The sequence below is a fragment of the Varanus komodoensis genome, unplaced genomic scaffold, assembly GCF_004798865.1.
Source record: "Varanus komodoensis strain SLA01 unplaced genomic scaffold, ASM479886v1 scaffold1, whole genome shotgun sequence".
Classification (NCBI taxonomy): Eukaryota; Metazoa; Chordata; class Lepidosauria; order Squamata; family Varanidae; genus Varanus; species Varanus komodoensis.
In genome coordinates this window covers 277836-292907 of record NW_025335268.1, presented here as the reverse complement: position 1 = coordinate 292907, position 15072 = coordinate 277836, and the positions used below count along the sequence as shown (strand labels likewise).

The window sequence follows — 15072 nt, the reverse complement described above, 5'->3', positions numbered from 1 at the left end:
TCTGCATATATACTTGTGCTGATAGGTGAACTTATGCCCAGTGATAGAAGTCTGTGTACAGAAGAGAATGGTGCTGGGGTACACCTTTTTCTTCTTTGGGTTCTTCGTGGCAGGACTTGGAAGACACAAGGAGCTTTCACATGTGTTAACTTTGAACCAAGGACCAGCCAAATTATTCTGTGATAAAAGTCAAGCAGTATTCCTGTAAGAAGCACAAATGAGTTTGATTTCTTTCCACAGATTGTCACTGCAAATCCTTGGAACATGATTGCCCTTCTGTGTGGCATTTTCCTGGCTTTGTTTAAAGCAGCTGATTTTGCCAAACTCAGTGTGAAATGGGTGATAAAAATCCGAAAACGGCACCTCAAGAGAAGAGCTCAAGTGCTGAACCATATAAGCTGAGGACCAGGTGCTGCCCAATGTTCTGTTACACTGGAGAATAGAAAGGGCATAAGCCTACGCCAGTGCTGCAGCTGACTTGCACAGACAGGAGGATTAGTTGCTTTACTGGAGGATAAGGAACCTACCACTTGAAGTTTTAGAAAACTAACACCTCTATAAGATCTCCTACTATATCCATGCTCTTTTCTAAAACCATGAACTTCTTTACTAAGTTTTTAAAGTGGTAGGCGATTCCTGAAATAGTATTTAACCTTATATCAAAAACTCACAGATGAGGTCTTTTCTGTCCATTGTTTGTGAAGTTTAATACCACGATGACTTCATCCGATGTGTGCTCCAGGCATGGGGGTGCAGCATTTTCAATTAACTCAGGGAAAGGAGCAGGCACTGCATGCAAATGCCCCTGTAAAACACTCAGCATTTCCATGTATATCAGGAAAACCCCCCACCTGAAACTGTGGAGAGCTGCTGCCAATCAGTGTGGGCAATACTGGGTTAGATGGACCAGTGCAAGGCCTATGACCAGGGCCTAAAAGGATGCTAGCTTCAAGACATGCTGCTAATCAAAAGGAGACAATAATGTGCAAGATGGTCTGATTCAGTCTTAAGGAAACAACTTAAAAGGAACGTTCTAAACAATGCTCTGGCAGGAATACTCCAAGGGGTAAAAGTTGTGCACTGGATACACATTGATTCACTAAAGCATCACAGGCAATACTGGAGATGAGTTTGAGCAACGTTGGTTGGCTGCATATTGATAGCAGTTTCCTCCCTCAACAGTCATATCTCAATGTACTACATCCTATTGGACTCCTACCCCTTTAAATTTTCAATGTGTAGTTACTAAAGGAAGACTGTGGGCCTAAGAACATCTCAAAAGGGCCCATTTCTACAGGAAAGAATGCTGAAAGCACTGGAAATTTATCCAGCATTCCTGTTTGGTTAAAAAGTATTTGTATTGAAGATTTTTCAATAAAATTGCATCTTCTTAAAAACTGATTCTATTTCTTCCTGCTTATGTGAAAGCAAGACAGGTACAATCCTGCTCTGCTAAAATTAATGAGAGTTGTGTCACCATGAAAGAAGCAAGACTGCATCCTTAAAAGCTGATGAGTACTACACTAACAACATGCTCTTATTTGGGTCTAGAACGTAGTTACGACCTAGTCAGTTAATCCAAATGTCTGTTGACAAATTTTGGATAATGTAAATGGTACAACAAGAACCACCTTAGTTCAACACGCGTGCATATTTCTAAACCCTGTGTACAAGGGGTGCCTGCTAGTATTCATGATTGGTACACTGTCTGCTCCTTTCAAGGTACCTGATTGCTCTCATAAGAAGGGACTACGGTATACTGGAGGCAAGCAGCAGGAAAGTGGTATCATCCTTGGGATCCGCTCTGTTCATTTAGTCAAGGAAGTACATTAGTGGTCCAACACTATACAGCAGCAAGTGTATTTCTAAGCACGTTGATTTCAATAGGTACACTTACATCAGCAGAACACTGGTGAATCACCTAATAAAAGGTTGCAATACATGATGGCATATGTAATAGAAGTTACTACTTTTATAGGTAGGAATAGCACATTTCTGAAATAATCTTCATTGAAAGCAGATTCTTAGAGAACAGAAGCCCTTGTGGATTCCAGAATATAAATGTAACAAATCATTCATATCCCACTTTCCTCCAAGGAGCTCTAGGTATGGCACACATGATCTTTCTCCTTTCCATTTTAACCACACAAGTCTGTGAGGTGGAAACATGAAAACAGAGTCAGAAGGGATCTGGGCCATCTAGTCTGACCCTCAGCACTAGCCGGCTCCACTCATGACATGCCTACAATGTGCAGGTAGGTTAAGCTGGACGTAAGTGACTGGCCCAAAATGACTGGCCCAGAAAGCTTCAGAGTCAAGTGGGGAGTAGAGCCCAGGTCTCCCCATTCCTGGCCAAACACTCTCACATCTATGCAATACTGCAGTACAACTGATAGATCTTGTGATTGAAAGTCTAAATTGAAGAAAGTAAGCATCCTGAAAAATCCTGTTGGCAGTGGGTTATTAATTTCACACTCTTCCAAGTTTATACTAGGGCAATTCCTTTATTAGGCCAACCAAATAGATGGAATGGATGTAAAAAACAGCTAGCATGGTATAGTGGTTAAGAGTGTTGGGACTTAAAAGGTCTCATCCCCACTGACTTTAAAGCCACTCACTCTCAGTCTAACCGACCTTGCAATGTTAAATTGTCAAAAAGGAAGGAAGAAGATCATCTACTCCACACCTGGGACTCCTTGGAGGAAAGGCAGGATATAAATGTAACAAACATGTAAAGCAGTGGGGTGGGGGGAAAGCTGGCTTATACTGAGCCCTTTTACCCTAAGAGAGCTTCACTATTGTTTGTTTAGAATATTCCTATATCATACTTTACTTCAGTTTTCTGGGCAGTTAACAAGCCTGTTGAGGTCACGTGTTTAAGCCTGGAGCCACAACCAGCACAGTTCTTTCCACACTGGCTAGAAGGGTGAGAAGAGCGCTTTGGGCACAGAAGCTATGAGGTCAGAACCATTTCTCCTAACACACCTGTGACCATCCAGATGATACTTAGTAGCCACAAGATTGTACTGCAAATGTTGTTAGCTACTATTGTGTATTAAAATTTTGTCCTTTACTGAGGTGGACTTGATACTGTTTCCAATCATACAAAGCATGCCAAAGTTTATGTCCCCATGTGCCATTGGCATGGATTTGCTGTTGTGGCTCACATGACTCCAAACTGAAACCAAACCGAGTTCCACAAATCTATAAACCCAAAGCACTGGATCCAATTTATTCTTAAGTGTGAACATGCTGCCTCCCACTAACCAAGGAGAAACTACAGTGGTGCCTCAGCTCACGAACGCCTCAGTTCACGACCAAATCGGGTTGCGAACAGAAATTTCATAAAAATTTTGCTGTGGGTTGCAAACTCCTCATTGGGTAACGATCATGAGTGCGCCTGCCTTCCCTACACAGGCGCGATCGCAGTAGTGCCGGGTAAGGAGATGGCTGCGCTTGCACCTGTGTTCCTTGCCCGAGCACGCCCATGTTCGTGCCAGTCTCCCCCCTTCCCCAGCATGATCGCTGGTGCGGGGGGGGGGGGGTGAGATGGCCGCAATCTTTGTTGTCCTTTGTCACTTTGCTTCAAATTTTTGTGAGTTAAAAAAAAAATAGTTACAGAATGGATTAACCTTTGACTTGGCTCATGACCAATTTGGGTCCTGGAATGGATTAAATTTGTGAGCCAAGGTACCACTGTATTTGTGTTTTGGAAAACTATTATGTGATGAAGGAAAAGTTCACATGAAAGGGTAATCCATTGGTTAAACAACCCATGGGTTGTCAGGTGAGCTGGAAAGAGTTAAGTCCATGGCCTGCAGCGCACCTGCCACTTCTGTGTCTACTCAGCAACCTTTTCTCAGCTCCATAGGTTGCTGAACATGGTGTTAGTGGCTAGACAACTAGGGGTTAACCTTTGCTGTGTTAACTGTAGGCCATTTGGCCCTAAACAACCCAGTGGTCCAAGGCTGGACATTGCATTCAGCTACTTACAGAGCTGCATGTGGATTGCTGAGAAAAAGAAGTGGTGGGCTGCAGACAGCATCCTTGCTCTCTCTTACTGGTCATGGCTCATTAAGGGATGTCTCACTGCATGAACAGACATCTGCTTGTTGGCTGTGGCCATTGCTGCCCACAAAAGAACCCATCTAAACTAGACCAGAGGCTAAGCGATATCCATCTGTCTTGCCAGCTATTCTCTCTCTGACAGTCAATACTTGGTTTGGTCCTTGGTTTCAACACATCCATTAAATTTAAGCATAATGTTTTGGAACCCCCAATATAACCAAACTCTTGTTCAGCATGGTTAACTAAAAAGATTATAATACACAGCACTAATTACAAACATAAAGACTTTATTGAATGCTGCTCAATCCCTCAATCTTTCAATACAAAACCATTTTCCATACAATTGCAATTTAAGAGACTGGAATGGTACTCTGATAGAAAGATCCACAAAAAATGCTCCACCTGATCAAATAAAAACAGAAAAACTTCTAGAGTCAGCTTTTGCCATCTTAAAAAGCACACTGTATTTTTCTTAGAAGAAAACAAGGAACTGTTGAGTCACATAGATGATCCTATACCTGGATAAGCATTGATCAATGCTAACTTTTAATGAGAGGTTGGACCATTTTGCAGAACCAGACTGAAAAGCAGGAAACTGCTAGGATCTACAAGAACACTTGAACTAAGTTTGGAAGTTCAATGATAGGCTCCAATCCTCAGTTATACCACTGGATACATGACCACTGAATCCTCACTAGAGATGGAGAGATGTAGGGGCTAAATGGGCAGTACTGCAGTCTTTCAGTAGAAGTTGATGTTTCCTCATTATTCATCCAGAACGCGCACATGCTACATCGTATTTTTAACTTGTTGCTTTATTTAAAGCCAAGCCCTAATCAAGCATTCTACCCCTCTAGACAATTACCATCAATTGATGGGGAGAGTGGGGAAAAGCTAAATGCTCCTCCTCCTGCATGTCTACATGGCCATTTCTGCAGCTCCCCACGCTGTAGGCTCAATTTATTCAGCAGGGAGAAATGTTTACTAGAAAAGGCTTCCAATGCAGATTAAAACCCTGATCTTCTAACATTCTAAATCACACATAGAATCTATTTAAGTAAAAAGTCTCCCTGCTGCATATTCAGCCCCAAATAGGTGAAAGGCCACAGGAGCAGTGATCGGACATGTGGAATATGCAACCAACATACTTACTACTAATCTCACCTTCACACAGTGATGATTGTGGGAGAGAGGAGGTCAGAATGTCTGAGTTGTGCTATATACTCTGCCCCATGGTTCTTTGCTCTCTGAAACACCTTATGCAGCAATAGTTCTGAAATCTGTGTCATTTAATTTAGATACAAATTTCAACCTGATCCTATGCATGTTTACTCAGAAGCAAGCTCCACCGGGTTTAACGGGTCTCACTCTCACATAAATTGGTATAAGATGACAGTCTTAGTTTCATTTGAGACAATACAGCAAAGCTCAAAGTCTTCCAGAATCTCAACCCAAACCTACAGTAATGCAGAAAGCACATCGGTGGGAAATGTAAATAGCTGACTTCTATGCCTATGTGCAACACGATTTAAAAAAAAAAAAAGGAAAGAAAGAGAAGTTCAAGTCATAATTTTCACCACTCCCATTATTAAATCACACACATCATAAATGATAAAATTTGTTTCTGTGAAATGTCAGAAGTGACAATATAACAATGATTAGAGACAAATTTACAATATGTTGTGGTAAATAATGTCACATTCAATTACTGTATTTCAGTTCAAAAATGTCATTTACACTTTGCCAGAGGAAAAAGGTTGGCCATTTCAAATATACTGATGAGGTTTCTCTTTTGCTTTTTTTACATATTTAAAAAACCTTGTGTATAAAAGGTCTCTCACAAAGAGAGGCTGTCACTTTCATTTGGCACTTCGTCGTTTGGTGCATTTATCGTGGAGGACGCATTGCTCAGCTGGTGAGACTGATCTTTCGTTAACTTTAGTTCTTCCAGCTTCTTCCAGAGTTCTTCACGTTCAAGCTCTTTCTTCTTCTCTCTGCACAAAACAAAACATTAATGTAGGTGGCCCTCTGGGCACTGCGTACTAAAGCATTTTGATGCTGTTAACACCTTGGAGGTTTGAGTTCTTTAGCCTAAGGTGAGATTGCCTCAGTATAGGCAATGCTAAGCAAGATCAGGTTTCTCTTGGTATAAGGCAGCTTTCCTTTTCATATGTTCGTAAGACCTTATTTTACCAGAAAGATACAGAAGGCAATGAGTCTCAGAGCCTAACTAAGCTCTTGGTGAATAAACAAACAAATCTGCTTGAACTGTAGGTTTATAAAATGTAGTGTTCAAATAGTTCTAAAATTAACCCAAGTATACTTTTAACCCAATTTACTAATCGTACTTGTTTATGCATGTACCCATATGTGAATGTTTCTATCTGTATCCGACTGACTTGGAAATTCTTTTGCAGAGGCATGTTATACAAGAGATCCTATGCTGTATTCCAACGAAGAAAATTAACTTACTGACAAAGATTAAGGCTTGATAATGCAACTTTATTTAAATCATAAATGCTTACAGATAGTTAATTAAAATACCAGCTCCCTACCACTAGACAGAATGCTGCTTTCAACTGCAACGGGAGATTCAGGGAAAGTCAGGCAGACAACTGAGGAATTAGAGTCTGCCAAATAATGGAGAAAGTGATGGGGAAACAGTGAGAGGGGGCTTGAGATACTATATGCCACATGAGACTTGAGATGTGACAGCAATGGATGGGATAACACAAGAGTCAAGTGCACCAAGCCACACTAACAAACCATGGTTTATCATTGACCAAACAACCCTCAGTTCACAACCTAACAAAGGTTTGTTGGTTGTTCATTGTTTGTGTTTGTTTGTGAATTGCACCCTGTCAGTTTGATGCTTGTTTCAGAGACACACCACTGTTAAGCATTGGTTAGTGTTGCCTCCTCTTCCACAGATTCTTCCCTTGCTCCTCTGGGTTCTTTGGCTGTAGTAGCAGCTGTGTTGGCCCTTCAGACTGCACTTCTGGTGTGCAGCCACAGCCTCAACCTCTTCCCCCGGGAAAGCCAAGGAGAGAGGTGCTCACTTGGCTTTCTGAACATATGTATCAAGTCAAAAGACAGAGCAGTCACTGAGTTTCTGCCCTCACCTGAAACAATTTGAGGAAAGGCTGCTCAACCTCACTTTCTAGGTTTTTCAGCAGTTCTCCAGTATTAGCAAGCTGATGCATGATAAGCATGTGCAAATCGGCAGCACAGGTTTGCACTCACTGCTGCTGGTTCTGCACAAACAGATGTTTGGGCATAGCAGGTGGAAGAGCCCCGATGTCTTGAGGACAGGTCACCACATCTTCCATTTTGAGGCCCAGCTCCAGCTGCATTTCCTTTGGGAAAGTACTTCAGATCACTTCCCAGTTGACTTTGCCTAAGACCTTACTTTTTGCAGCATTCCTGGGTTTGCCTTGTGTGGTTGCGAACCTGATTTCTTTTTTTGCAGAAGAAAAATACACTGGGCTGCTTGAACTGAAGCAGTATGTTGTTGGTGAATTTGTCCCTGAGAGGATGGAGTGCTGATTGCTGGAGAAGCAGGGATGGGCTACCTGGATGTGCTTCAGCTCAAACCAGAAAATTTTATGAGGCAGCTCAGGATCTGGAGGTCTTGCAATAGTTGCAGACAGAGAGCTACACATCTTGAGTACAATGAAGATGCCTGGAACCTTGACATCCTGGAGTTGTGGAGGACAGGTCATGGGTTGAAGATGGGCAGTTTTTCATGGGATAGAGCCTCTCTCTCTGTGAATGGCTCAAGGAAATCCTGCTGCCATCAATACAGCCATGCATTGCATCCCTCAGACCCAGCTGGATTCTAGAACAATTGTTACAGAATGGCATGGTACAAAGTTCACTACCCGAGTGCTTGTTGTGAGCTGCAATTTCTTTATTTTTTTTCTTCAACCTGTGCAAGCTTCTCCTTGCACTGCATGGGAGCACAAGAGTAGTCCTGTAATAACAACTGCACAGAAACCAGAGGAAAAGATTATCATGTGTAGTTCTTTGGCGGTATCCCTGGGCCTCTGAATTTATCCAGAGATCTATGAATGTACATAATTCTGCTTCCCTTGACAAATGTGCCCAAATTCTTACATTCTGGTTTTCTCCCCTTGACTCAGCTGGGGCCCCAGATGCATTATGAGCCAACTCTCATGTGAGATCTTCTGAAGAGAGCACCATCAAGAAGTCTCTGTCAGTCTCCTCTGCAAGATCAGTGGTGCCATATGGGTAGCAAGTGACTCTAGAAAGAAAATTTTGCTGATTGCAATTGCAGAATAACTGTTTCTGGGTTGAATACTAGCTCTTTCACACACTGGTTCTGTGCAGAGGCAATTTCCTGTCTGCTCTAATAAACACTGTGCCAGAGAGTATACACCCGTGTTTCCAAGTAAGTAATTCCAGGAGTTCTTGATGTCAGGGCAGTGATGCCAGGAAATATCCAATGCAATTTTCTTAATACAGATGCATATATTTGTACATTTATTTTTGTTCATGTATTTTATCTCCCACATTTTCTTTTCCTGCAGGGAACCGAAGGCCGATTACATAATCATTGTCCTATCTGTCTTATTCCCACAACCGCTCTATGATGTAGGTGTGTCAGTGACTGAAGCAGAGCTACCAGTGAGCTTCATGGCCAGGTGGGAATTAGGAACCAGGTCTCCTGATAGTCCCTGTCACTATGCCACAGTGATGCCTTCATTTGGTTTTCTTCCTCTTGTTCTTTGCTGTTGCTAGTCACGAAGTCACGTCCAACCCATCGCGACCCCACGGACAACATTCCTCCAGGCCTTTCTGTCCCCCACAATCCCCTGGAATCCACTTAAGCTCACACCGACTGCTTCAGTGACTCCATCTAGCCACCTCATTCTCTGCCGTCTCCTCCTTCTTTTGCCATCTACTGTTCCCAGCATTAGGCTCTTCTCCAGTGAGTCCTTCCTTCTCATTAGGTGGCCAAAGTATTTAGGTGTGTGCTTTTTACCTCTCACTTTAAATGTTCCACTGGAGTTCATGATGCTTCTTGAATATAACTCTTGCATTAGTGCTGTTCCATTCCCTGGATTTTCTGCTACTTGTGTAAGCTTCTAAATGCTATGAAATGCAGCATTAGTAGTAAACTACACACAGAAGAAACATGTTCAGGTGTGTTATAGCAGTACATACAATGTGTGCAAATTCTAACCACAACTACTGTGCAGCTTTGCTGCCCCTCTCGTGGCCTGGAAAAGTTCCTGTGGACACCCATGTTCACAGGTACCAAGAATACCTAAAATTTGCATGCTCTAGTAGGGCAACTCTTTTATTTAAGTCACAGTAACAGAAATACAGGTCAATGAATTACAATCACAACACACAGACGCCAAAACCAGGTAGCTCGCATGCTATTTTCAAGATCCTTTAGCTCAAACCTGTCATGAGAAGCCTGCCCATATTTCCTTTCATGGAATAGTTAAGAAGGTACTAAAATGATGCCAACAAGATACCAACTATAAATACACAAAACACCAGAACTGCTGAGCAACTCAGCAACACCTCCTTCCCTGGAGAACAACTGGCTTAGGTGATGTGTATTCAAAAAAATATTTAACTGCATACATAAAATAGGTTTTACAAGCAAAATTCCAAAAGCAAGAGCAATAGAGATCATATAAATCAAGAAGTCCAGAAGAGAAGTCCCTTTTTCTTCACAAGTCAGTCAGTTTGCTGGACAGTTCCATTTACATCAGGGGTCTCAAACTCAACTTACCTGGGGGCCGCTGGAAGTAGAGTCTGGGTGAGGCTGGGCCGCATCAAGCGGTGGTGGTGGGCCACTCATCCCACGGCCGGCCCGGGCACCGCCGGCACTTTGAAGGCCGCAGGGCCCCTCCCCCGTGCCCCGCCCATCCTGGCAATTGGCCCGCGGGCTGCGAGTTTGAGACCCCTGATTTACATATTCTCAAAGTAGGCAATACCAAATTCAAAGGTCTGTCATCTGTTGCTCAAGAATGTTCAAACACTAATTCCGTGCCAGAGCAATTCCTAATCAGGAGTACCCACATTTGTTTGTTTGTTTAATATCCTGCCTTTTTTCTTTTAAATGACCTCCAGGTGGCTTAAATAATTCTCCTCCTCCTCACAATCGTATCCTCAGAACCCTGTGAAGCAGGTTGGGCTGGCAGTCTGACTGGTCCAAAATCACACAGTGAGCAAATTGCAGCCTTTTGTCTTCATCCGCCACTCCCCACAACCTCCTGGCATTTGCTAGGTCAGAGGGAATGCTCACAGCCTGCTTCTGACTTGGCCAAACACTGCACATGAAGCATCATTGGACAGAACTGAACGGAGGAATGCCTCAGACACCTCTGAAGGGTCTTTACATTTCAGTACTGGGAAGCAAATCTGATACTGGCACTGGCCCCATTGCCTGAGTGAAGTTTCCTCCCTTCATACATTTAAAGTCACAGAATTTTCTTGCAAACATTCTTCATTGGCCAAGGCATTTTCCAGAAGCACAAATACCCAGAAAGAATCTTTTGAGTATGCAGATTGGTTGAACCTAATCTAGTATTTACTTCTAAGAACTCTCTTTGGAAATGAGCAGGCCTCCCTTCTGCACGCCAGTCCTGTTATTGGGTCCCTGCCCTCTGCCAATGCCACTTCATGGGCTCAAGGGCCATACCTGCCTCATCTGCCTGTGAGAAATGTCCCTGTTCCAAGCCCTCTCCCAATAACTGTACATCTTGGTTATTCTCAGAGGTTGCCTGTGTCCCTGGAGAGTGTGGCCTTGAGATAAGCGCCTCCACTTCTCTCATCTCAACATCTGGAACTGACCACCTCCTGCTTTTCCTCCTCCTCTGAATTCCAATCAGCAGGCCTTGGGAATGCACACCAAGAGCAACTATCTTTCTCATTTCCAACATCATTGAAGGCAGATCTGCCAAGGTTTCCATCCAGCTATTTAGTATGTTTTTCAATGCGAAAGAAGTCCCAGAGGCATTACATCCCTTTTAATGTTGAGGAGGTGGCCAAAATCAGTGGTAGTGTTGTAACTATAATGACCAGCCCAACAGGCAGCTTGGCTGGAGAGCAGCCATCCTTCTGAGCTCAAGATATTGTTGATCCCATCTATAGATTAACACTGTTTTATATTAACACTATTTATCTACATTAATATTTATATTTAGGCCAAAGTAGGTCCAAAAGATCACAATAGAATATAAAATACATAAACCAAGAATGCAGAAAAACCAGAGAAAGCATAAAACCCATTCTGAACAGCAAAAAAACAGAGAAACCGTTAATTCTAAAGCAAAGATCCAATGAGGAAAAAGAGGGGGTTGGAAAGCTTACAGTGTGTGTGTGGGGGGGGGGTCACATAAATCTCCTGAAGGAAGGATGCCCACAGCCTAGAAACATGAGACAGCTATTAGGAGATGCCCCGTTTCCTGTAATTGCCTATTGTATCTCTGATAGAGGTGGGGGTTTGTGTAGAAGGAACAGGTTTGTGTAGCAGAATGTGTTACCTTAATGATAATCCTGGTCTCAAACCTAGACAAAATTACTATGAAATATTAGAATTGATAAGGCTGGGCTACAAAGTTTAGCCATAAATACTTTCAAGATTGTACAGTATACACTAGATTCTGTTCAGGACATAAAACTGCAGCAGCCCTTCCTCAGAAGGCTTACAATCTAAGCAGAAGCCCTTCCTAAGGGCAAAAGTGAAAGGAAAGCTACAATTGGCTAAGGAGTATCAAGGACTTAGCAGCAGCAGAATCTATAGAAAAGACAAGCCTAAGTAATCCCAGCCAACTCCTAGGAGAAATGCATTTGAAGGAGTGATGTATTTATAGGAGGGAAATTTTCTTTACTGTAGCTAGTGGGAAGAGAGTCATTCAGGAACAACAACTCTAACTGTAATATAATACTGAATTATCTCAGAGAATGTTTTCAGGCACATAGTTAAAATGAGAAAAGCAAAAATACCTTTGTTTTTCTGCTTTGTAAGAGCTTGTGAGTTCATCAAATAGTTTTCCATTCATCTCCATCAGTGTTCTCAGCACATTATATACTAATGATATAATTGTCCTAGAACAAAAGGAAAAGTAGCACAAGTTGAATTGATACAACTGTTACATTCCAACATCTGCTTTGAAGGCCTAGCTTTTAAAAAACAAATTCTGTAGCCTTTATGTAAAATGAAAGAGAGCAATGTAATTTGAATTGGTTTTTAAAACAGATGCTTTCTCTTATGAATATATGGAACTTGAGGACTTTTAGCATGTGCACTGGTTATATTTCCCTTTGATTAATCAAGCTGTAAAGCAATGGGGTGGCTCCATCTAATTCAACTGAACTGTTTTACTATTCCTGAATTAAATATCTCAAAGGCCATAAGAATCTAGAATAAATGAAATACATGCAATGTAACATCAAAATAGAGAATGCCTTTTATGAAATAAAGTGTCACTCTACTCTAACAAAAATTCAGTTACTGCAAGAAATTAATCACTTTCATAATGGACAGTACAAGTCCTCTGGTAATTTTAACTGAGGACTTGTACTGTGTCTAGCTGTGCTAGTCTGCAGCAGGAGGGATGGCAGGTTGCTTACCTCTTAACTGTTGTTCTTCAAGTGGTCATCTCTGCACTCACACATATTGGCTCTGTGCCTACATGGAACCTTAATTTGGGAAACTTCTACAGCTGAGGATCTTAGGCTGGAACCCTTCCACAATGTCAGTGTGTGCACCAAAGACCTACCTCTTTCAAAGATATTTTAATATCCAACAGATACAACGTCCTTGTACTTGTTTATTCGTTTTTGTATTTATATTGGATTTTATACTTATGTCAATTTGTAGTTTACTAGTTTTCATTGTTTATAGTGTATTTTAATTATGTAATTATTAGTCCCTAGGAATGCCACTGGTGAGATAGGCAGCATATAAATGTAATAAATAAATAAATATTGTCAGTACCAACATTAAACCTGATGTTGACACCAAAAAGGAGACAGGATGTGGGTTGTGTGAACGCACAGATGGCCACTCAAAGAACTATATAAGCAACCTGCCTTTATTCACTGTGGTCTCTGTGCATCACACATAGGCGATTAGCAAGCTAACTTACGGAAGTGGGTCAGTGACATTACTGTAACACTGGTGGTAAAACTGGTGGTGATCAAACTGACCAAAGGAGCAGTCCATTCATCCAGACAGCAGTGCTTGACAAATGGTTGGGACCATGTAGCAGCATGGTACAAATACAGCAACTGAACATTATGTCCAAAGGCAACAGTTGCTGCTATACCTCTAACTGAGGTTGTGTTATTGGCCCCTGTTATGGTGTGTCTACTCTGGCTATACCTTAGCTATTCTGTCCCTATTCTCCCATCGAAAAAATTAGCAGCATGTTAAACAAGTTTTTAAAATACAAGGTCAAGAAAAGTCTTGTAATCCACACTAGTTCATAAATCAGCTTTTCAAAATCCCTTTGCTATGAAAGCCTCCCTTTTTACTTAGTTCTGAATTAAGATAGCTTACTGGCTTGGTTCATACATCACAATAACCCACAATTTTAAAAAATGATTCTAACCAATCTGAGTCATAGCCACAATTTGCTGTCAGGTTTTGACTGTTAGGAGAGACACAAGCCGGTGTCCCTAGTTCACATGTCACATTAACCAAGCCATGGGCATAGTTTGTCAGCAAATGCTGCCTCATTCACAACTCACATTTAAAATATTGTGTGTTATTGAGTCATATGAATAATAAATCATTTGCAGGAGAAGCACACTAGATTCCCTCAAACAGTACGAAGATTGGAAAATACTAGGAGAACCATCGCTAATTAATTCTTATATGCACATTATATATTTTAAGCTAATATTTAATTTTATTTGTTCAGCTCATGAGCAAGTATCTTACAGATGTTTTTGTCAGACTGATGCAAAAGGCACTAAATATGAAACCTGGCAATAATCCAACCACTACTTTATACCTCAAAGTTTAACCTCATCTTCATACTGCCTGGAAAAACCGCTTGCAACAAGTAGTGAAATTTTATTAAGAGGAAACATGATAGCAGTACAGAAAATTATTCAGAGTGTAGAGAAAGTGGACAAAGACCACCCCCCTCCAAATACTAGATAATAATACAACAGAAAAAGCCTCAGTAGCCCCTGGTCGAGGGCTGCATAGTCATAATGACAGTCAGCACACAGTACAGTTCCTTGAGAGTGAAATAGCCCTTGATGGGCTGTAGTGTCATGCAAACTGGCTGTCTGTTTAAGAGAAGCAAATTATTTATAGAATTTTATAAGAGAGATATGGACTTGTTAGTACATAAATTAAACCTAAATGTGCCAAAACATGTTTATGAGAATATTACATCAGAATTGCTCAAAATCACCACTATAGTTTTTAAGGCAACAAATTCAGGCATAATGATATTTCACTTATGGAAATCTTTCCCTTAAGGAGACTTGCTGAGTACTACCAAGTTTGCGTTAACTTCTATGGGTAAAATCCAATAGTGTTCATCTACCAGTAGAACTCTCCAGAGTGGATAGGAGACAGCATGCAGAAGGTGCAGGGGGAGAAACAGCTTTTGAATGGAGCCTTTGAATTGTTTTACCTGGGCTTTTAATTACTGGTTTTGCTATGATTTTATTTTATTTGTACTGTTGTGAACCCAGCTCCTTAAACAGTTTGACTGAACAACAGTACAAAACAAATGGTTTAGAACATATTCCATAAGTCACATCAGCTATCAGTACCTGTAGTTCTGTGCAGAGGCAATTTCTTGTCTGCACTAATAAACATGTTAATTTAAAAATTTTAAATCATTGCTCTTTCAGAAATCCAAAGAGAATGCCTATCATGTCACTTTACCCAATACACACTGCATTTCTTTTTATCATAAGCCATAAAAGAACTACCTACTTCAGTTAAGTGCTATCAGTAGATTTAAGATAGATATTATGCAAAATATATAAAGA

The 15072-nt window shown here is 41.3% G+C and overlaps 2 protein-coding genes across 3 annotated transcripts in view; one reads left to right on the top strand and one right to left on the bottom strand.

The window, feature by feature from the left end:
* PACC1 (proton activated chloride channel 1) overlaps positions 1-1401 on the top strand; it is a 31289-nt gene extending 29888 nt beyond the window's left edge. For both annotated transcript variants that reach the window (XM_044422487.1, XM_044422568.1), the window contains exon 8: positions 241-1401. In XM_044422487.1, coding sequence (XP_044278422.1) covers positions 241-402 — 162 coding nt within the window. In that variant the 3' untranslated portion in view covers positions 403-1401. The remainder of the gene's footprint in view (positions 1-240) is intronic.
* A 2937-nt stretch (positions 1402-4338) lies between these two features.
* PPP2R5A (protein phosphatase 2 regulatory subunit B'alpha) overlaps positions 4339-15072 on the bottom strand; it is a 52264-nt gene continuing 41530 nt past the window's right edge. The window contains exons 12-13 of the mRNA XM_044422363.1: positions 12058-12159; positions 4339-6062 (exon numbers count right to left, since the gene is read on the bottom strand). Coding sequence (XP_044278298.1) covers positions 5906-6062; positions 12058-12159 — 259 coding nt within the window. The 3' untranslated portion in view covers positions 4339-5905. The remainder of the gene's footprint in view (positions 6063-12057; positions 12160-15072) is intronic.